Below are 23,270 nucleotides of genomic sequence, written 5' to 3' on the forward strand. Positions count from 1 at the left end.
CACTGCTTCTTCCGTTGCGCTGTCCGTCAGAGCAGTTCCTAGCGTCAATATCTGCGTAAAAAGCAGAAATGGGTTCATGGCGATGTTGTCGGACGGCCAGCCGATGTGCCCACTCTATTTCAACTCAATGCTTGCACAGCATGACAACAACTTCGCTGCACAAAAACGGGGCATCTGTATTGGCTCCTGTGTAGCGCCAGTTCTTTGCAAGGCACCTGTGGTCAGGGTTTCTAGAAATGTCTACGACGTTTTAGTATTTTTAAATTTAACAGAAACTGACCAGCTCACCTTTGCGGCGGACGAGATTTTAAACCTGTTCTAAGAACTTGGTTTTTACCAAAGATGCCCCGATTGACAAGACCACTATGTTCCTAGATTTTGAACCCATGCGTTGAAAGTATGCACCTAGATCTAAAAAGGCGCTTTTTCCACTCAAATCAGCACATTCGAAGTTGGTTAAGCGAAGCATCGCGAACTTGTGCTGTGTAAATTATTTTAAAAAAGCTGCCCGCATACGATGCAACAAAGGCTGGCGGAGCAGGTTTACCGCTTGAAAACCTCAGTTTCCCCCATCAGTTTTGCTGGCGGTCTGTGAAATTTCAGGGGAGAAATGAGAAAGAGTCCCAAAAAGCCCGCATGCCCAGTGGAATAGGATGGGACGAAGATTGAAGTGCTCCCCTACTTATACAAGACGTCACATGGGCTGAAAAAGTGGCTCAAAATTTGGCGTCACTTTGGTTTCTTCTGCCCCGCGAAAGCTCTCTGGTTTCTGCGCCCGAATATCAGGTGGCCGGCTGCAGACTGACGCCTGCACCACTAAGCACGAGACGAAGTTCACCAAGTGCGCAGTGGTGGTGGTTTACTCCATCCCATTGTCCTGCGGCAAAATATATAACGGGCAAAGTGGAGAGTGCCTAAACGAACGTTTAAGGCAGCCTCGAACGACTTTGGGCACTGTCATAGGAAGCTGTTTAGCCTCGCATGTCAAGGAGTTCCACTGTTCCCCTTGGTTTCACCTGGTCAGTGTTATCGGTGGGGGAAACCAAGACGTGAGCGCGAGCAACTGGAAGCGTTTTTAATCAGAAAAAGTAAGAAGATATGCGTAAGCGATGGCGTAATCATAATAGAAAATGATTTTCAATTCTTATCATCCGAGCGTTTCCCTCAACTGTCCAAAGTGTGCGCATGCTCAAAAAGCATGTACAAATAGTCCAGCGGTGTTGTGTGTGTGCCTCCTTGTTCTCGTACTGCGTATGTTTCGCTGTTTCCACCATTGCGTAGTTCATGTTGTGTTGGTTTAATGACGCATAAGCAGCTAAGGCTATCATACGGCAACGTAAAGGCATAGAAAAACTGTTTTGTGAAGAATTTTGGACCAAAACGTAAAAACGGAGGTTACGTATGTTGTTTCTGTCAGAGTGAGAGCACTCCAGCGTGAGTACGTTGGCAGCCCTGCATTTGCAACAGCAGGTCGTGCAAACTGGGCAAAAATAACTTCTTTCGAATACTGCTTTGCCCTGATGTTTGCTCCCACTCCAAGGGATATATACAGGCGCGGACAGAAGTAAACGGAGCGTGGAGCACAAGAAAAAACTGCGTGTCAGCGCCGGCGAGCCGAGCCGGCACAGCACGCGCGGCGGCGCCATCATTGAGCTGCTTCGGCTGAGACAGCTGTGGGCGTGTTTCCGCCACAAATAGCCCGCGTGACTCGAACTTCTGTTGGTTCAGGAGCTCAACTTGTGGAGAACCTGTTTCCACCCTCCGTTTCGATGCGGCCCATCTTCATCGTCGGCCGCCGGGACGGACAGCCCCCGGCTGGGCGAGGAGGGAAGTCTCCCTCATGGGGGAAAGAGAACGGCGACGGGAGCGCCACCTCGTAGGTTACGCGGAATTCTGCGGAACCGGAGAGAGGCCCTTCGGGATCCGGCCAGCGTCGTGAGCGGTTGGAGCCGCACGCTCTCGTCACCTTCCGCGGCAAGCACACGGGGATCCGTTGTGCCTTGCCGCTGGACTTCTGGTTCCAGGCAACGAAGCGAGTGCAGCAAACGCGCGCTCTGGTCGCCTTCCCCGGCAAATGCTAGGGAATGGCTTTGCCTCAAGAATGCGGCGCGCACGGGAGAACCCGGCCGCCATTATCGGCGCATACAAACGTTCGCCGCCGATACCTCCGAAGTCGCGCCCCTGTCCCAGCCGGTAAGTCGGAAGTCCTTCTTACGTAGCCTTCTATTTCCAAGGAATGCCTCGTTGATATTTTGTAGCTAGCTGGCCCGCTCTGTGTATTAATTGCAAGTGTAATAAATAGCATATGAGTGTTAACGCTGTGTCGTCCCTTCCCTTTGTCCCTCGAGCACGAACCCCTCCGCGGTTAGCGAGCGGGAACGCTGCATCCGCGGAGTGGGAGTGCGGGCGGGGCGAAAGGCTTTGTTCCCCCATATTTCCACAATGGCGTCCCAACGTGTGGCAAGCTCTTGGGACGAGGGACGGCAGTCAGTTCGGTTCGTGGAATGCCCGCCCGGATTTGGAACAGCGTTAGGCCTGAACCGAATTCGGAGTTGCTAACAAGGCGAAGATGCTTTCTTGACAGCGAGATGAGCGTAATAGCAGCATGGGAGGATTGCCGTGCATGCTACGCTTTTGATGAGCACTTCATCGGTACACCTGTGGAAGGTGAACCTACGAGGTCCGCTCATGGAGAGCGAGACCGAGACGTCCACGGAGAACAGCAAGCCAGAAGCGAGTGAATGCGGAAGCCTGGAGGGTGGCCCGATTTTTCTTGTACATAGTTGTAAATATTCTCTGTTCTGTCTCTTTCGCTCTGGGAGCCGGGTGCCGTAGTCAGCTGTTTTGGATTGCAGTCGTGATTACAGGAAAAGCACCGGGGCGCTGCGACACCGCGAGAAGCGGTAGGCGCCGTTCGCGTTAGGGTCACCTTGGCAGAGACGTATCTCCTCGTGGCGTTGTGTTCTAGCTATTGTCCTTGGCCCTTTGTTGGCACCCGGAAGTGTAAGAGCGAGTAGGCCTAAGGCTCTTCGGGAGCTGCCTGTCGCTTTTGGGAGGACATAGTCGTACCGTGGCACAAGCACGCGCAAACGGGTTTGCTTGTTTTATATTTAACCTCGCTAGAGCCGAGAGGTCTCGCTCAACAACAGAAAGCTGACTTTGTTCGAACGAACTTATTTTTTGGGCTGCGAAGCGAATTTATAATTTCGCGGAACCAGAGACGCTAACGCAGCTCAAGTGAGCTTAACATCACCATGCCGGAAAGCGAACCGCGAATGTGCTTCATCCGAAGTGAGCCAGCTACGTTCAAATGAACCGAGCGTTTGGGCGGTGCCGGATAGGATTGTTTGGCACTTGCATTGCTCCGCACTTTACCAAATGGTGAGTTTACGCGGTCTCCATTGTTTTTGATGCAAACTTTTGGATATCCTAGGAGCGATATGCAGAGTTCAAGAGAAGCTGCCCCGGCCTGCTGTCCATTGTATGGGTCTCTGCCTGCTGCCTTGCGGCCATGAGTCATCGAGCTGCAGAGTCTCCGGCGAGCAGTTTGCAGCGGCTACGAGAGGGGGGCCAGCCCCTCTACCTTCCAACAAAGGCGCGTCGGCGCGAACAACACCCTCCCGACACGCTAATTTTGGATGCCTGCCGCGGGACAAGGACGGGTGCCTGGTGACCTTGCTGCTCATCGGATGACCCCGGCACCCCGCCTGTACGAGCTGTCTTGCAGTCATCATCGCAACGCTCGTGGCCCCTTCGTCGATGGCATCCATGGACGGGTTCAACCGTAGGCCGACATTTAAGGAGGGAGGGATGTGGAGAACCTGTTTCCACCCTCCGTTTCGATGCGGCCCATCTTCATCGTCGGCCGCCGGGACGGACAGCCCCCGGCTGGGCGAGGAGGGAAGTCTCCCTCATGGGGGAAAGAGAACGGCGACGGGAGCGCCACCTCGTAGGTTACGCGGAATTCTGCGGAACCGGAGAGAGGCCCTTCGGGATCCGGCCAGCGTCGTGAGCGGTTGGAGCCGCACGCTCTCGTCACCTTCCGCGGCAAGCACACGGGGATCCGTTGTGCCTTGCCGCTGGACTTCTGGTTCCAGGCAACGAAGCGAGCGCAGCAAACGCGCGCTCTGGTCGCCTTCCCCGGCAAATGCTAGGGAATGGCTTTGCCTCAATAATGCGGCGCGCACGGGAGAACCCGGCCGCCATTATCGGCGCATACAAACGTTCGCCGCCGATACCTCCGAAGTCGCGCCCCTGTCCCAGCCGGTAAGTCGGAAGTCCTTCTTACGTAGCCTTCTATTTCCAAGGAATGCCTCGTTGATATTTTGTAGCTAGCTGGCCCGCTCTGTGTATTAATTGCAAGTGTAATAAATAGCATATGAGTGTTAACGCTGTGTCGTCCCTTCCCTTTGTCCCTCGAGCACGAACCCCTCCGCGGTAAGCGAGCGGGAACGCTGCATCCGCGGAGTGGGAGTGCGGGCGGGGCGAAAGGCTTTGTTCCCCCATATTTCCACAAACTGCGTCTCGCTATCGACCTTACGTGCTCGAAGTACTCGACGTACGGTCGCAGTTTCGGGTCCTTTGATTATAGCTACCAGCACTTTCCGCCTTGCTGCTCAGCATGCGTCCTGTCCGCCTCTCCTGCAGCACACTGCAACTGTACTGGCCGTTCCCGGCGCTTTCTGCAGAGTGATCCACCGTCGCAAAGGCTGTGATATTGCTCCCAAGGATGCTGAATGCTGCTGGGATGCAAAACGTATACTGCAAAGCAGACCGACGCCGCAATGTAACCCGTACCTGTGAAGCACACATAGCGCGGACCGAGGAGTTGCAATCGCTGGCTAGAGTGAGTGTCGTGGCTCTTTCTCCGATTTGTGGGCGCACCCGAGCATGTATGCCGAACAATTTGCTGCGCTGGCCCCTGCATTTGTGAATAAGCTGCTCTAAACGCTAGTAAACTGTGGTTTCCTCCACCTTTCGGAACTTGTTCTGAAGCCATTGTTCGTGCTACAAGCAAACTGAAGCCGATAATGGTTATGCTTTACCGTTTTAGTAACTGCCTTTTTTTTCACAAGGTCCAAACTTTTTAACAGAAAGCTAACTCGCCTTGCACTGTTTTAGCCATACAGCTGTATTGCGGTCTACGGTGGGCACCAGGTAAGAGGCAGAACGCTTTAATTAGTTCGATAGTTAATAGTTAGTTAGTTATATTGATTTTAATGGCGCAAAAGCAACTGAGGCTATGATGCGCCAAACACACAGTTAGAGCTTTTGTTAAAGGTTACGCTTTTTATATCTAAAGTTTGTATAAAACATTGGCTTCTCTAAGAAATTTAAAAATGCTTGAAAAATCAACCAGTGCTTGATCTCCTAAATGTAAAATGGGGTGTAGTGGGATGTATTCATTGTACAATGTTGTGAAATATTTTTTCCTCAGTTGTTCCAGTTTTTTGCATACAAATTAAATGTGGTTTACCGTGAGTTCATCGCCACACATTTCGCAGAGAAGTTTGTCTTTTTTTGTCAGTAAGAAGTTGTAAGGTGTGTGTGTGTCCAATGCGTAGTCGACACAAAATAACTTCTCTGAAACGCTCCTGATCTGTACATGATCTCCATTCTCCCAAAACAGGTTTTATAGAATGTAGTTTGTTGTTTGTCTGTTCATCCCATGCAATCTGCCACTTATTCTTGAGTTTACTGTGCAGTAATTTAGAAAAATCCCTCTGTGGTATGTTAACTTGTTTTATATGGCCAATTCTAGCTTGTGCTGCGCAAGCATCTGCTCTCTCATTACCTAAAATTCTAACTTGACTAGGGACCCAGCAGAATATAATGTTATGTTTTTGCTTTGTAAATTTAACTATGTTATGTATGATTTTTCCTATTATGGGTTCAGCAGCATTTGTAGAATGCAGCGCTTATAGCATACTCAGTGAATCGGTGTAAATGATGCTATTTTTTATGTTTTGTTTTACTATTTGTTCTACAGCTACAAAGATGGCATAACACTACGCAGTAAATACCGATGCATACTGTGGCAATCGTATCATTTTTTCATTTGTTCCTTGAATTACTGCACTTCCGACATGACTTTCTATTTTTGAGCCATCAGTGTGAAATTCAGTGTAAGTGTCATATTTTTCTTGTAGTGCAAAGAACTCTTGCAGTATGTGCTCGTGTGGCATTTTCTCTTTGTTTACGTGTGTCAGTGTGAAGTCACACACCGAAGGAAGGCTGTACCATGGTGGTAGATATTCATGTCTTTGTGCAATATTCGGTAGGGCGTCCAGCACTGCTAAGTCTTCACATTTATCTTCAAAGCGCATTATTAGTGGCCTGATAAAATGTGGTCTATTATTGAATAGTCTCCTAGATGGGCACTTGTTAACAATGGGATAGCAGAGATGTTTAGGGAGAGAACGGGTTTTTAGGATGTACGTGCATGTTAGTGTGACTCTTCTGTCCTCTAGTGTGGGCTCATTAGCTTCAACATAAAGGCTATTTACCGGGGATGTTCTATATGCTCCAGTTGATAGGCGCAGGCAAAGATTATGAACAGGGTCCAGTCGTTTCAAGTAGGATGCTCTTGTCGAACCATATACTATGCACCCGTAGTCCAGCTTGGAGCGCACTAAAGAGCGATATATTTGTAATAGCATGCTCTATCGGACCCCCACCGTTTTCGCGAGAGTACCTTTAATACATTGAGGGCTTGGGATGCTTTCTTTTTCAGGTTGTTAATGTGTGGTAGAAATGTAAGTTTCTTGTCAAAAGTGACGCCTAAAAATTTATGTTCCTGTTTGACTGGCAGTGTGGTTTGATTCAAGCACAGATTGGGATCGACCTGTAGGCCTCGTCGTAATGAGAACAAAACAGCTACTGTTTTTTGAGGGGAGAACTTGAATCCATTTTTCTCTGCCCAAGCAGCCAGTTTATTTAGTGTGATTTGTATTTGTCTCTCGCAGGACAGTATTTTGGAAGAAGTGTATGCTATCTGTATGTCATCTACATAAACTGAATACATTACAGACTTAGGTATTACTTTGGCCAAAGAATTCATTTTTACTATAAAGAGTGTCGTACTTAAAATGCATCCCTGGGGTACGCCATTTTCTTGGGTGAATGCCATTGATAGAGTTGCTCCTGGACGGACTCTGAATGTGCGGTTAGTCAGGAAGTCATTCAAGCAGTTCAGCATCCTGCCGCGGATCCCTAGCTCTGCTAGGTCATGGAGGATGCCGAACTTCCACGCGGTATCATAGGCCTTCTCCAAATCGAAGAAGACCCCGATACAGTGCTGTTTGTGGATGAACGCCTCCTGGATGGTGTTTTCTAGGCGGACAAGGTTATCAGTGGTCGAGCATGCTTTCTTAAATCCACATTGATGTAAATATAAGAGTCGACGAGATTCAAGTGTGAAGGTCAGTCTAATGTTTATTATGCTTTCGAAAGATTTAGCAATGCAGCTGGTGAGGGCTATCGGTCTGTAATTGTTAGGACTTGTTGGTTGTTTTCCGGGTTTCAGAAAAGGTACTATTATTGCTTTCTTCCACTCCTCAGGTATATTCCCAGTTGTCCATATTTTGTTAAAGGATTTCAACAATGCCTGCTCGGCAGCCTCAGAGAGATGGGCAAGCATAGTGTAATGTACATTATCTCGGCCTGGTGCTGTCTTTTTACCAGAAGATAATACCCTAATCAATTCCTGGAGTGTGATGGATTGATTGTAGTCCTCGTGCATACCTGCTGCAAATGGAAGTTTTTGTTTTTCTGCTATTGCTTTGTACTTCTGGAACGTGTTTGTGTAATTGGACGAACTGGAAACTTCAGCAAAATGCTCACTTAGTATGTTGGCCTGTTCTTCTAGTGATGTTTGTGTACCGGGTGTAGTCAATCGAGGAAGTGTGAAAGGGGTATGGTCACGGCTGAATCTATGAACTTTTTCCCACATCTTTTTTGAGGTTATTGAGCTGTTTATTGACGACACATATTTCTGCCATGAGGATTTCTCGGCATTTCTTCGAATGAATCGCGCTCTGGCCTTGGCCCTCTTAAAGGCAATCAAGTTCTCCGCTGTTGGATACCGACGCAGAGAGCCCCAAGCTTTATTTTGTTGTTTTTTTGCTAATGTGCATTCTTGCGTCCACCATACTTTATGTTTTTTGTGTACGAGTCCTGTTGTTTGTGGTATGGCTAGTTTAGCGGCCGATATTATGCATTTAGTAAACCTTTCGTTAATTTCGTCTATAGTGAGGTCTTCACAGAATTCTTTTTCTAGTGTGGCATTAGCTGTAAAAAGTGACCAGTCGGCGAGGTGAAGTTTCCAGCGCCGTGGTCTTGTGGGGATGACTGGAGTAGACGATGGGAGGCTGATGATAGTTGGTAGGTGATCACTTCCCAGAGAGTCATTTAAAACATCCCATTTAAAATCGTTAAAAAGCGATGGTGATGCAAAAGCTAAATCGAGAAAGCTCATTTTTGCCGAGCTTAGGCTACAATAAGTGGCTTTTCCCGTATTTAAAACACAGATGTTATTTGAGAGGATAAAATCTTCGATTATTTGTCCCCTTGAGTCACATCGTTCGCTTTCCCAAAATGGGGAGTGAGCGTTAAAATCGCCAACTACCTGATATGGCTCCGGCAGTTGATCAATCAGGCCTTCTAAATCTTCGACTGTTATTGTGATGTGCGAGGGAAGATATACAGAACATACTGTTATTGTTTTGTAGGTAACGACGCTAACTGCAACTGCCTCAAGTTTTGTGTTAAGTTTAATTTCTTGAGTAGGGACGCCGCTTTGAATGACAACTGCGACACCACCCGAGAGTCTACTTGACTGCTCGCGATCGCGTCGATAACTTTTATAGTGTTTTAAGATATTCACATGTTGCGGACCAAGATTGGTCTCCTGAAGGCACAAAGCAATGGCCATTTTTGACCCTAAAATATGTGTTACGTCACTGTAGTTTCTCAGTAATCCTCGACAGTTCCATTGAATCACAAAAGTCATGTTTGTGTTGTTAAGTGGGAATGGAGCAGAATAAATTTACTTTTCTGGGCCCGTAATTAGCGGTCTGCCTTTTTTTCGCTCGAGAGAGCTGTTCCGTTGCTTCAAAGCAGACGTACTGGGAGTTATATCCATCACCTCAAGAGAGGTGCTGGAGGACCGCGAAGCAGCAGATGTCTGATTTTTAGGCCTCCCCCGTTGTGGGGAAGTCCTGCGGGAGGCCGACCCATTGGATGGATCTCCCTGCTTTGGGGATGACAGAGCAGCTTTCGCTGTCTCTGCCTTGGGCGTGGGTGGCTCTGCCATAGGCTCACTGAGCGTGGCCTTGGCAGATGCCGGAGTGCTGTGTGGCGCACCGCCCCTGCGCATCACATCAGCAAAGGTTGTTTTTGTAGAGAAGGTGAAAGTGTTCTTCGCGTAGAAGAGTCCTCTCGCTTCCTTGAATGTGATGTTTTGTTTTGTTTTCATTGTAATGATACCTTTTTCATTTTTCCATGTTTGACATGATTTTGAATATGCTGGGTGATCATCTCCGCAGTTTGCCAGCGAAATGCTGCTCCATACCTTCCATATCCGTGTCCATATCTTTGACAATTGAAACACCTTCGTGGGTTTGGAATGTAATGGCGTACATTTATTTTCAAATAGCCTGCTTCTATGGACTCTGGAAGTGTGCTGCAGTTGAACGTGAGCACTATGTGTTTCGTTGGGATTTCTTTGTCCTCTTTTCTTATCTTTATACGGTGTAAGTTTATGACGTTTTGGTCCTTGAGGCCTTCCAGCATCTCTTCCTCAGTGAGGTGGATAAAATCTGTTTCAGAAATCACACCACGGACGGTGTTCAAGGATCGGTGTGCAGTGATAGACACAATGTTGTCCCCAATTTGCACATGGTTAGAAAGTTTGCAGTATTGGACGATGTCTTTTAGTTCAAGTAGTAGTTCACCATTGGGCATTTTTGACAGTTTGTAGCCTGGACCGATGGCATCAGTCAGACATTTTGAGAATATGAATGGGGACATAGTTCTTGCAGATTTTTCTGCTTCCTCACTATGGAGGACATGAAATTTTGGAAATGATTCCTTCGTTTTCCTGAAGCATTCAATAGATATATCTTCGGTCCGCAATCTTTTATGAGAGCGATCAGGTTTTGAAAGGGGGCAGCCTTAAAAAGGTTTGGTGTTCGGCAGCGGTGCTAGCCGCCCACCACGGAGCCCAACATGGGGATGGGACAGGCGCCTTTAAAAAGCCCTGCACACACCAGCTATACACCGCCACTATAACCTAATACGGCATAACACAGGGTTGTCAGCCACACATGGTTAACCCTCGCCGCCTATGAAAAGTGAAAAGGCCGAGAAACGAGGAGGGGACAGGAAAGTTGCAAAAAAGAGATAGGAAAGTGAAAGATGGAGGGCAGGACAGGAAAAGGCGACTGCCGATTTCCCCCGGTCGGGTCAGGCCGGAGGTGCCGTCTACAGGAAGCCGAGGCCAAAGTGGTGTGTTGCCTCCGCCGAGGGGCCTTAAAGGTCCAAACGCTCGGCATCGGCTCAACCACCAGGATCCCCTTTTCCCCGGACAAGGCGATGCCACGCACGGCGAGGCGCGGGTGCTCGTGTCCGTGGTGATGCACAGTTCACCATCATCCCCTTGCGGGGATGTCCCTGCGGATGCTAGGGAACCCGCGGTGTCGCCACTCACCGTCGCGACGCCTGCAAGCTGCAGGCGCCCCCCTGCGGGGATGCCACCTTTAACATATTTCTTTTGTTGAGTAAGGTGGTGTTCCTGTCCTGGTTCTTCAGCCACTAGCATGCGCATTCAGACAGAGCAGTGTTCCACTGTGCGGACATTTGGCTTTAACAAGAAGCCCGCCAAGTGGGCGAGCACATCTTCCTCGGGAGAAGAAACTTCCTCTAAGTCAAGAAGGAAGTCTTTTCTCTCATCGCGTCTTCCGACTCGGTGATACTTTGAAACCGTTTAATTTCTGATTAGAGAAAATCGACAAGGTAGATGCTGTCATCGATTGCGTGTCCAGACGCCGTCGGTACCTTGAAGAACTGGCTCAGCGACACTCTTCTTAGTGCGTTTTTCAGATCATAAGCATTCGGTACAGGACTCATTATTTGTACTTCTGAGAACAGGTTTCCAAGGCAGTCTTGAGCGAGCCTTCCAGTCAGCGCAAATGTGTACCTACGCTCGTTAATAAGGAACAGCATGTAGTTCCATTACCACTTCCGTTGACATCAAGACGCCAGACTGGCATGGCTTCCAATGTTGAGACGCCAATGTTGAGACCCCTGATCACATCTGAAGCAAGACTCAGAGTTGATATGTCTTGCTCGTATTTTGCTTCATCGAGATGGCTCAAAGCAACTACGGGATGGCGAGCTGTCGTGAGCGTGTACCATTGAAAGATAAGCTCAAAGAACCATGCTGTTTCAGCTTCAGGAGGAAGCATTTTTTTTCAATCCAGAACCGAGTGGCTGGTAGTACCTCTCTGAAAAACTGTACGGCAATGCCAACCTTCATTTTCGTGAAGTGGCCATTTGATATGTGAAAATCAGTAAGGTTTGAGGCCACCTGTAGCTGGTCATCTCGGTGCAGCTCAATCACACGTTCAACATGCTGAATGGAAACATGAGTACTTGGTAATTCATACTTGGATACAATGTCATCACTAAGCCGCATTGCTTCCTTTCGTACAAGGTGCCCTCTTAGAATTTTGAGGGCATGCGCATTGTCCGGCATAAAGTGAAGCTCCTTTTGTTCATCACAATGGTGTGGTACACTGCATGTAGTCACTGAATTTTGGGAGCAGGAGAGATATAAAGCCAGCCACATGGCATGGTTTAATGAACCCGTATCACAGGTTACACAACACACGCAGCGATATTTGTGTGCAGAGACGTATCAAGAGGAACACGAAGTCTTTCAGCGTGTCTCCAGAAACACACTCCCCGGTGAAGTGGTAGGCGATCACCTGCTTCCATCGGGTGTTCATTCCACCAACCATAAAGACAAGTACATGGTTAGCAGGTTGGTGACTCTGGAAGCGTCGTCGTTCCAAGGAATGCATCACTGCCGCGGTCAAGTTCGAGTCCCCTTCTTATTTCCATTTCTTTCTTTCTTTTTTCTTATACATTTGCCTAAAACAAAAATATTTCGTTCAAAAATAAAACGCAGTCCTTCTCAAAGTGTTTCATTGCTGCAACCTTTGTTTCCATGATGTAAAGTATCTCTTTAAGAACACTAGGTTGAAATGACAGATGTTGAAGCCGCCTACAAAGAGTTCTTCTAGAAGGCAAAGGATTGTCCTGCTCTAACAAAACGTCATACCCTGTTGAGCCGCATGCAACCTTGAGCTGGTGCGCCTTCTTCACAGTCTCGGCACGCAACACGCACCCATTTCTGTTCCGTTTATACAAGGCAGACTTCTGATCTTCCTTTAGAAGCTTGATGTTTGAAGTGAAAACAGTCATGTATTCTTGAAGACGCTTTGTTTGTTTTGCTTCTTCCTTTAGTTTACTCTTGGAACGTAACAGCTGCTCATTGAGTGCACTATTCTTCTTTTGCAAGTCCTGCAACTTCTTGATCAGCTCGCATGGTTGCAGAGAAAAGACATCAGCGGACTGCGCCACTGTCTTGCACTGCTCAGCAATATCGGAGTCACTACTGTCGCAATCCCCTTGTGCAACAGACGAACTCTCTGAAGCATCGACAACAATGGTGGTGGGCAGTGTTCGCTGAAACGGAGGCTTTCTGTGGCTGGGCCGAGCTGCAAAAGTGAAAATTACAAATATCAATAATTATGGAAATGCTGTATATCTAAAACCACCTAGCTTAAGCTTCGAAGCTTGTGTGCAGTTAGTGCAGCCTCAGTATGTACTACACAAACAAGTGGCGAAAAAATGAGGACAACACCTTAGAGAAAAAAAGGGACCAATGAGAGCAGTAAGTTCACAAAAAACAATTAATCCACCCTGACAGCAGAGACGGCAAACAGAGCTTGTTGCCCATGATAGCCACGTGATTAAGGAACTGGCAATGATAACACAATCAGTGCATATTTTGGGAAGAACAAGACCCCTGCTCTAATAATTCGTAATACTTTTGACCTAATTAAGGATTCAATATTCAGTGAAACAAATAGAGTGATTAAATATACGCTTGCATATTACAAAACACACGTGTAAGTTCAGCCAAACTTCTACATAATGAGCAATGCATGCAAAGCAACGTATGCACACTCCATGAGCAACGCTTAAACGAGTGCAGTCTGCGGAAAACAAACACGAAAAATTCGCGCTACTGCAGCCTTTAGAAGATTTTTGACAATAGCGAAATATAAAAAAAAAACATAATTCATGTTTACGTACGCCTGAAATCGAAGACAGTAGGCAAGACATTCCACTAGAGCAGCCGTCGTCCATCCAGACGATTTAATTCGTATTGATCTTGCTCAAAGTGCAGCTGTAAGAATGTAAAGCGAAGCACAGCATGTCATTGAAAAATGAGGTGGCAAAAAAAATCGTAAGGTACTTTCTTCACACAGACCCGAGTCGACGAATAAATAAACCTCTCATGCCTATCGAGATCAATACACGAACTCGGAAACGAACCGAGTTTATAAGCGCCCCGATACTTCTAGATAAAAAAATGTGCAGTTTGAACGTCTAGAATAAACCTACGCCGTTGCAACGAGTCAAACACGGCGATCACACCGTACTGCAGCGTGATCACTACGAAAGGCACGCCAACATATGCATGCTGCTGTATTGAGATGGTGAAAAGCAATAGAAAAAGACGTTATTCGAAACAGTGTATCACAAAATCATGAGCCTTGCCTCGCATATCTTAGTTGTATCCGTTGGTTCCGAGCCACCACGTTTTACTTGCACTGCCCATTTCTTTCTTTGTTCAGCATCGCGGGGGAAACGAAATACCCGCTGCCCTTTTGCGCTCGATCCAATGCACAGAGGGACACAGCAGCCCGTCATGTTTCGTTTAACAAGCGCGCACATCACAAGGGACCACGTGAAACACCAGCTCTCGCACCGCAAAGACAGCAAATAGAATGCGACGCGCTTCCGTTCAGCTCGACGGCCGGCGGGAAAGAACCAACATGGCGCAGAGGCGGCGCGGGGAGGGTTAAAGGGTGTCCCCACCTTGAAAAGTGGCGCTGGCATCGAGGCGCCCTAAGCCGTCTTGAGATCATACTGAAAGCGCAGTAAGAGTGCTATTGGGTTCCGACGAGGTAGCAATCCGCGCAGCGAAGTGAAACAGGCAGCGATACAACCCGTCTGTGTCTGACGTGACACAAGCAGTGTTATGCAAAGCGCATGGCGGAGCTATCGGTACTAGAAGCCCTCATTGCCGCGGAGGTGCGATTCGGATTCGCTAACGAAGGTGTCTTTTTCTCCCCTTTTAACATACGCTAAAAATATGTTGCAAGAATTTTTTTCTTTCCTTCACAGTTTGAAGGACAATCTCCAATCCTGCAACTACAACATACCTCTGAAACCTTACTAATAATCTAAAGAATTAGAGCAGTCTGCTTCTTACTAAGTGCTCACCGTAGCCCTAGAAAACCCCCGGGGCTAAAAAAAGTGCAACCAAGTTACCTTTTTTTTTAATTTTGGACCTCGTGAACCTCAACCAATGCCACATCTGAATGCAGCGGGGAAAGTGGCGCCCTCTACCTGCAGCTTGCAGAGCGAAGCATATGGAGTGCCTCAGCGCTGCCTTCACTGCTGTCACCGCGCTTTGAATCCGCCCCTCTTCATCGTTGTATGCATGGACAATGCGGTACTCTGTCATAGGCTCGGCTTTCAGTATTTTAATTTTCAGCGTTGGCATGCCCTACGCGACAGGGTTGATGATGTTCCGCTCCTCCTTTGTTGAATTTGAAGAAGCGTCTTCCAACTCTGTGCCACGAGCCAGCCACATCTCTATGAAATTATTCTTTGAAAGAGCTACGCACAGTATGATGCGCTGGGCTGTGCGAAGCAGACCTGCTCCAATCTATTGAAGCAGATGCACAGTTAAGCGCGCATCCTCATAGTAGCAAGAAGAAAAAGTTGGCCATCGGATGTGCTAACGACGGACTTGTTCCTTGTTGAAGTGTATGCGACATTCACGAACGGCGTCTGGAGCATTATCCAGTCTGGAGCGTTATCAGACCCGGCCGGCAGCCTTCCAGGATAAGTACTGCCTCGGGAACATTTGGCTCGCCGTTTTTTCGATTAAATTGTGACATGTCACAATAGCACAACGGGTTCTGAAGTGTGCGTTCAGAAGCTCAGCCCGAACCGTGTCGGTCTTTCGAAGCTGAATTTCCGCTCGAACACACTGCGGCTCTATCACAGTTTTTAGAGGTGCCACCTCGGATCCCAGAAGATAGGAGGCGGCAGATTGTCAACCTTTCTGTGCAGCGTATGTCAATGACAGGGAGTCGAAGGTTGACAGGTGCGCCTATGAGGGCCATAAACCGCACCGTCCGTGCGTAAAAAATGTTGAGGGGCGGATTCGAGACGCACCGCGTCCTGGCCGCCCAAGGTCTACGCCAGAACACGTCGACCAGCTGATCATCGCCGCCGCCGTAGATAACCAGTTTTTAAGTGCTGCGGAGATCAAAAAACCCTTGACCTACAAATGAGCGAGCGAATCATACGCAGGCGCCTGAATAACGCAGGGGTTCACGGCCACATCGCTGCACAAAATCCCCAACTTACATCGAGGCAGAAGAAGCAAAGACTAGACTTAGCACGGCAGCACCAAAATTGGACAGCGGAAGACTGGAGACAAGTAGCCTTCACGGACGAAAGCAAGTTTTCCTCTCGGTGGGACCAGCAACGCTGTGTTTGGAGGCCCGAGAACAAAAGGTATTTCTCAATAGTAGAAGTTCATTGTGGCGAAATCGGCCGGAAGGTCTTACAGCAAATATAAAACAACTTCACAGCGACTCCGGAACATCTTTTTAGAGCGGGGGAAAGCATTTGGCTTTGTTATTTGTTGGTTGCGCTTTATTTTTATATTCAACTGTTTTTTTTAATATTTTTAATGCGAAAAGTTTTAGCATAGTTTTCGTATAGTTTGTTTCATGCGTTGTTGAACAGTGATCATACAGGAAAAAAACTTCTGTTGGGGCCTTATTACATGTTTTAAGTTAATGAAAAGAAATGCTTTAATACCGTGGCTACAAAGCCAAATAGCAGTGCTTGAGAGTGATGACGTTCTAGAATTGAAGAATTTTTCAGATATCTTATTGATTGCGAGGGCTGCCCCTTCTGATGAAATGTTCAGGGCGATAGGCGCCCCCCGCCCCGTCCTGTTCCGGACTCTATGCGCCAACTTTATCGTCGTTGTTGCTTTTGCAATTTGCGACTTCTACGATTCTTAGTTACAATAGGCTGTCTCGGCTGCTTTCTTCTTAAACCGGGCATGCGAAGAGAACTGACGCCTTCACGTTTTTCTCATTACCTCACCACGTACGAGCCCCACTACGTCTGCGAGGTCCTAAGCAGTGGGCGTTGCTCTGGGAACGTATGGGGGCAGTCAGCAAAAATGCTTCCTCTTCCAACAGGACCTGAGTTCTATTCACACCGCCAAAGTTGTACGCGAGCTCCTTGAAGAGCGTGCAGTGTGCACATGGTCCTGGGTGCCTAAAGGTGCTGACCTGAACATCATAGAGAATGTCTTGGGCGTGCTTAAAAATGAGCTTGCTCAGATGAACCCCAGGGCTGCTACCGCCGACGAACTCTAGGCAGCCATCCAACAACAGTGGGACCGCGTCCGCGAGAGAGACGATTTTGTGCACAGTCTTATTGAATCCCTACCCCAACGAGTACAGGAAGTGATTGAGCGCTGCGGAGCGTTTGCGCACGTCTGAAGTGCCCGTTGCAGACCGTGCGCCGTGTCCTGTGGCGAATTTTCTAGAGGTGTTGTCACTCTGTTGTGCCGTGTGGGTTTGGTGCCACAGTGTTGACATTATGTTCCTTGGCGTTAATAAAGCAATAAAACCTTGCGTTCAGTCACCAGCGAACTTGAAGCAGTTTAACAAGGCTGCGGTTGTATCTTTCACGTGGTGGAGTTCGCTAAGGGCCATTGTAGGATCATTTCGGAGCGCCTTCCACCAGGTCCGCTTCGCGAGCGGGACTGGCGGATCCGCCTCGTTCAGAGAACGGATGGAAAGTTGGTCAACTTCAACTTTCTGGCGGACGAGCGCATCCGGCAGGCAACCGGATTGCAGCTATTGGCTGCTTTTCCCGTGACGTCAGTAACGTCTCGAGTCCTCCGCCTCGGTTCTGCCCTGCCGGGGCAAGATGGCCATCCGTCGACTGAACTGGGGAGCGCGGCCTGGGCAGTTGCAGCGATGTCGCGAAGCGTATTTTATTGGACACATCTTGATATTACCAGTGTTCAGAGCTACTGCAAACTTCGCCGCGTTCAGCAGTAATCATCTACGCTGACGGAGTTGACAGCACGCCTCTTCAAACTCAAGCAAGACCTGTGCAGTGGCGGTGTCACGAAGTGTTTATTTCGAGCTGTTTGTGGTTGTTGCAAGCGTTTGTAATTCCTGCGAGGATCATTACGGACAGCGGCGAGTAACAGCTGCTCACGGTCAATTTCTTGTGCGTGCATGAGCTGCATAGCACAGTGACAAGTGTCCGCGTAGTGAACGTGATTGCGATCGGAGCGAGTGCTTTTACGTCAAGGCAGCGAAATGTTTCCCTGCGAAAGCTCACGACGGACGCCGTGCTTTCCGAATGCTGAAATGATCGTGGCGTTACGCATCTAGTCGCATTCGTTGCGATGGTTGCAGTGATCGTGACCACACGACGTTATTTTTGCTACGTATCCATTACCATTTTGACCGCGATTCGTGCGGGCTCGAGTACTGCCGTGTGTGAGACGTGGCACGATCTTGGCTGCACGGCCGTCGGACTGTTTTGCCGCGGCGACAAAAGCAATGCCGCCATCCTTTTGCGTCGTGGTGCTCCATTCAATACATTTTGTGATTATGGGTGCTCGGGTTACGAGAGGCCGGCCGACTGTGTGACTTTTGTGAAAACATGGGTGTGGAGTGCAGATGTATCTTCGGTGGCGTCATTTCTTTTTATTTCCTGCCCGCTGTGCAGACATTTGTCTGCAATAAATATTTGCGTGATGAATGGGTGACTGAACACTTCCTCTAGCCATTTCGGTTTAGGTTGTGACAACATGGTATTACGCGATTACGAACAAGAATCATTGCCGCATTTAAATCACGGCTAGTTCACAGTGTAGAATCTGTAATATGTGTTAACTCATGAGTCTACTTTCCAATGTGCATCCGACTCTGTTGAGGAAAAAAAATAATAACTGTGGCAGCAGCTTATGGGGTAAAAACTGTCCACAGAACAAGTTGGGCATAACAAGTCTTGTTGAATATATATATATATATAAGAAAATCTTTCCCATTGCTTTTTTTCTCTTTTTGCTTTGTCAAACTCTTGGCAATGTGAAGTTGAAGTGGAATTTTGGTTTCCACTGTAATCAGAAAAATTCGGTGATCTTGAAGCGCCTCATGAACCGTGACACTGTTTGTTGTTGATTTTGCTCACGGTCCCTTTCAATCATAAGGTCAGCGGTACGAAAGTGGATGTGTGCACAATGCTATTGTTGCAGAGCAGCTCGTGAACTCTGCTTTGCTGGTGTTAAGTAGTTATTCAGCAGCGCTCCCTGGGACAGCCACACCAGTTAGTTTAACAATACAATTTCGAAGCCTTGAGAAGGAGATTTCAGAATGCACATGCACCCTGCTACCTTCATTTGCCTGTGACTGCTTGCTACGGACATGATTACTTGTCTGCTGAGTGACGGCGATGGCGAGCAAAATCAGCTATGTATCGAGAGTGTAGAACGCTTCCCAGATTTCCTTAATCCTCCTTATAGTTTACACTAACAAAAATTTAGTTGCTCACATATAGACGCATATTTGCACCTTCCCCAGTGATCGGCTAGGTTTCCTGACCCACTTATCCTTTCACATTTGTGTGGTCACGACAGTACCATTCCTGCACAGATTCAAAGCTACAATAACATGGCTTATTTCAGTTCTTTGAAATGTGCTAAGCATTGTCGCATGGTGGTTGGTTCTGCAATACCGACGTTGCCCTGTTTCTAAGAGTCCTGTAGTATCAATGGAACCGTTGACCTGCCAAGGCAAAGACCACATTTAATTTGAACCCGTTCCTTTACTTGAATGAAATGGCTGTTGCTGCTTGCATTAGCAGATTCTCCGCTTTGCACCGGCGCCTAGTTCTGTTCTTGCCCGCTGCGCATGCCTGGATCAGGAGTGTTGCATTTTTCTTTTCTTCTGCGGTGTACTCAGTATAAAAGATGTTAACCTAGCATTGCGGGCTGCGAGGAGGCATATGTGAGGTTATAATATAAGCAAGCGATTTTGTTGTTTTAATTTTAAGCAGGTTATTTCATTTTGTGCAATGAGCAATCCAAGCCAGGATGTGAGTCGCCGAGCCCTGACAGTGATTTTTACACTAGAAAGAGAAGCTCTTTGGCAACCAGAAAGTGTATGAGCTGGTTAGAAGTCAGTGTGCCTTGCAGTCCACGGGTTAGCATAACAGTCTGTGCAGACAGTGGGGCAAGCATTGTGATGGCAATTCCAGTGTGCAAGAAAGGTATATGATTCAGGCAGCGTTTGATTTATCTGCTCAAATCCAAAGTTTTAAGTCTTTCCCCTCTGGACATGAAATGGGACAAGAACACATGCGACAATGGGCCGTACGCATTTTCACTCTGTCCATTATGATCAGCAAGTTTCTATGTTAGCAAAGCGTAAGTAAATTGAAAAAAGTTTTTTCCCCAGAAACACTGCTAATAGTTTGAGTCCATATAAACGAGGACTGCACTAATGAGGAATGGCTGTATATGTGAAAGTATGGTTAATTTGTTTACTTTTGATGATGACACAAGCAATTAATCTGTTATTTTGAATACGAGACTAACGAAGTACATTTATCTTGCAAATTATGAAGATGATTAGAAGGATGTGTTGTATGGCACAGCAGTTTGTTGGTTGAAGAATAGTGATTGGCTTTACCTGACACCACTTAAAACAGCAAACTCCAAAATGAGCCCTGTAGAGCTGGTAAAGGTATGTTAGGAACAATGTCGACGGAAAACAGCACCACTGCACATAGTAGCAATTCTTGCTCTGTTGTCCTCGTCCCTTAACACAGTTTCAACATGCAAACTTACAACCGGCTCACCCGACAGTACACTCGTACCAAGTTTTGTGAAATTGGTAGCAAACATCAACAGGACAGGAAGCAAGGTGTATGCATATCTAGTGCATACTGTGGAGATAGCTTCCTGCCTCATCATAGTTCTGCCCCTCTATGTTTCTTACCCACGATTTCCCAGCACCTATGGCCCTATTTATGCCATTGCCATGTGCTGCAAATCACCAAACACATTTTGTACTCTTGCCCTGCTACATTGTTTTGGCCAATTAAGTTGTTTCATCCAAATTGGCAAGCTTTAGAAAACATTCCTGCAATAGCCAACTTGCTCTTGTTCTTCACGACTTGCACCTTTACTGCAATATCCCCCTCGATGCTTTTCTTCTTGGCTTTGGAAAAGCATGTGATTCGCTTATTTATGTATGGCTTTTTTGTCGTGCTCTAACTTGCATCAAATAGCTCTAAACTGGATCCAAGCGAGCCGTCGGCAGATTTCTCTTGCCAATTCTTAAGCATCCTGCCTTTTCCTGCAGTCTTGGATGACCCCAAGGCATTGCCCTTGAGCCTCAGCTTTTTACTACCTACATTATGGCTTTCCTTTCAGTGTTTTGTTACATGCCTTCACTGATGGCTATATTAAGGGGTCTGCCATCTTGCAATCAATACCTGTTTTAGTTCTCCAAAACAACATTTTGCATGCTCTAGAATGGCCTGTTTGCTAATGTTACTAAGAATGCACTCATATTTTTTTATTTTAAGCAAAACTACATTTTGCCTACTTATAAGGCCTTACCGAGAAATGTGTATTCACTGGATACTGGTTAAAACCCTCAGCCATTCACATGGCTCGCATGGTTTCACCTCATAATGCTTGTACGCCCTCCCACAGCCTAGGATATTTACACCATAACATGTACTTAGCATCGCCGTCTTCCAAGTTACTTGCGTTCAGATCCTCTGTGTGGCATCACCTTGGGCGTTCTAATGGTGCATGGCACAAACCGAACTTAACTGAAATCCTAGAATGATTTCAGACCTGAGCCCTTGTTTTATTTTCTCAGACTATTGTTGAAGCTCCAGTTTCACAGCACCAAAGGTGAATCTTCAAATTTCTTCATGTCGTGCAGAAACTGCAGGGTTTTTTAACTCTTTACCGTAACATAACCAACTAATCTGTTCTTACTCATGTTTCCTTCTGCACTAGCCGCACTAGTACTGTTGTGCCTAGTTAGCTCATGCCACTGCATATCAATATTGATTTTTGTTTTTGCCACTAAAGGCTGGAATGGCCTTTCACCTCACAAGGCTTACTAACCTCTTGGCCCTTGAGCTAGTCACTGCAGAAATGCACGCAATAAATGATGATGCTCGTCCACTAATTAAAGTAATTCCCTCAAGGCAGAGAATATTTGTAATAAGCAAGTAATCACTCACTGACATCCACCAAAGTTCAGCCATAAGGCCACAAAGAAGAGCTACAAAGCTTTCTTTTGTAGCCGTATGGCTGTGCTTGCATGCTAATGGCTGATTACTTCTACACAAAGCTGACCACTCAAGTATTGTCATTTAGTACTGTTTGGGTATAATAAATGTTAAAATAAATTGTTCTAATGACGTGCTTAGTCACTTGCTCAGCTCGGCAAGCCAACGCAATGTTCTCTTACACGTAATAACTTTCCACACAATCTATTTCAAGTAATATTGGGGCAGATTTACACAATAGTTTTGTCGGACGGCATAGAGTTGCATTTACGCTAACTTGCACACTGCGCACAAGCTAGGTCTAGCCAACTGAACCTGTGCACTCAAAATCTAAGCATGCATTATTGTGCCTATCTAGGTCATTTTTCTTGGTTTCTCTGTCTTATCGTCTCTTCAGCTTAGCAACACACCGCCTTCATAACATGGCTCAGTGAGAATGCTACGAATGCATGTTTATGCATGTGATTTTTATATATTCATGATAGTGTTAACAGGGCTGTTGGTTCATCTTGAACACAAAAGCCGTCAACTTCAATTTGCAGCAAAGAGACACCAGTAAAGACAGAAGTCATCACTGCTTTTCTGGGGGTTTTTTTGGCTTTCTTCGGCCTAACTTCAAATTGGTCTTCTCCAAGTCTCTGATGCCTATTCATGCCTCAATTAATTTCTTTCTTTGAACACCAGACTGGCAGTGAAATAGGTATATTTTGCTGAAAATGTTGATAGTCGACAACTAATAGCACACTCTAAAATTCAACACATGTTGAGTGGTATAAACATCCATTAACAGTAAGCAATGCTCACTTTAGCTAGCTAGATTGTGAACTGGTCACCTTTACATTCAATCAGTCTACATTTTACTAATGAGTGAAAATAATTCTTAAACATTGCTTTAAAGTCGCATCAAAGAACATGCGCATATATGCCTGTCACATACTTAAATGGCTCAATTTTTATTTCATTTTATTGTGCAACATCATAGTCCTCATACTGGAAATCCAAGTTTACAAATTCTGCTTGAGATGTTGGTGTTTGCTCGAGATAACAAGATTATACTTTCATTATATCCTGTTTCCCTGACTGTACAAAGCATTCTTTCCCAGCCTAAGCCAGGAGCCATTGCAATGTAAACCCTCCAAATTGGTTGTTGCATTTCCTCTACCTGTAATCCACATTACTGGCTCCCACATCTCATTATGTTTATAGTAATAGAAACACATGTGTAGACTCTTATGCAATACAAAGGCACCCACTTTGTTTTCCACTCACTGCGACATTTGCGAATGCTTTGGAGTTGCACAGAGTATATGCCAGCTTATTTTGTACATGGCAGCAATGACATGGACTTCAGCAGAACTTCCCATACTTGTTTTCAAAGCTGTAGTGTGACTTGTGCAACGGCAATACCAGCTCATGAAGATATGCTAAAGGACTACCTGATGGCCTGCTGTCTCTGTCGAGAACAAAGCGCCTTGCACTACAGCCAAGTGATGCATATCTAAGCCCCTTTGCAGCCACACAGTACTATTTCTATTTTG

General features: G+C 46.7%; 1 protein-coding gene across 1 annotated transcript in view; it reads left to right on the forward strand.

Moving 5' to 3' along the window:
• Positions 1 to 4,162, forward strand: part of LOC144124082 (uncharacterized) — a 53,778-nt gene extending 49,616 nt beyond the window's left edge. Inside the window, exons 5-6 of the mRNA XM_077656751.1 lie at positions 1,729 to 2,193; positions 3,434 to 4,162. Coding sequence (XP_077512877.1) covers positions 1,729 to 2,193; positions 3,434 to 3,673 — 705 coding nt within the window. The 3' untranslated portion in view covers positions 3,674 to 4,162. The remainder of the gene's footprint in view (positions 1 to 1,728; positions 2,194 to 3,433) is intronic.
• The last annotated feature ends 19,108 nt before the right edge of the window (positions 4,163 to 23,270 follow it).

This window comes from Amblyomma americanum, chromosome 1 (assembly GCF_052857255.1).
Source record: "Amblyomma americanum isolate KBUSLIRL-KWMA chromosome 1, ASM5285725v1, whole genome shotgun sequence".
Lineage (NCBI taxonomy): Eukaryota > Metazoa > Arthropoda > Arachnida > Ixodida > Ixodidae > Amblyomma > Amblyomma americanum.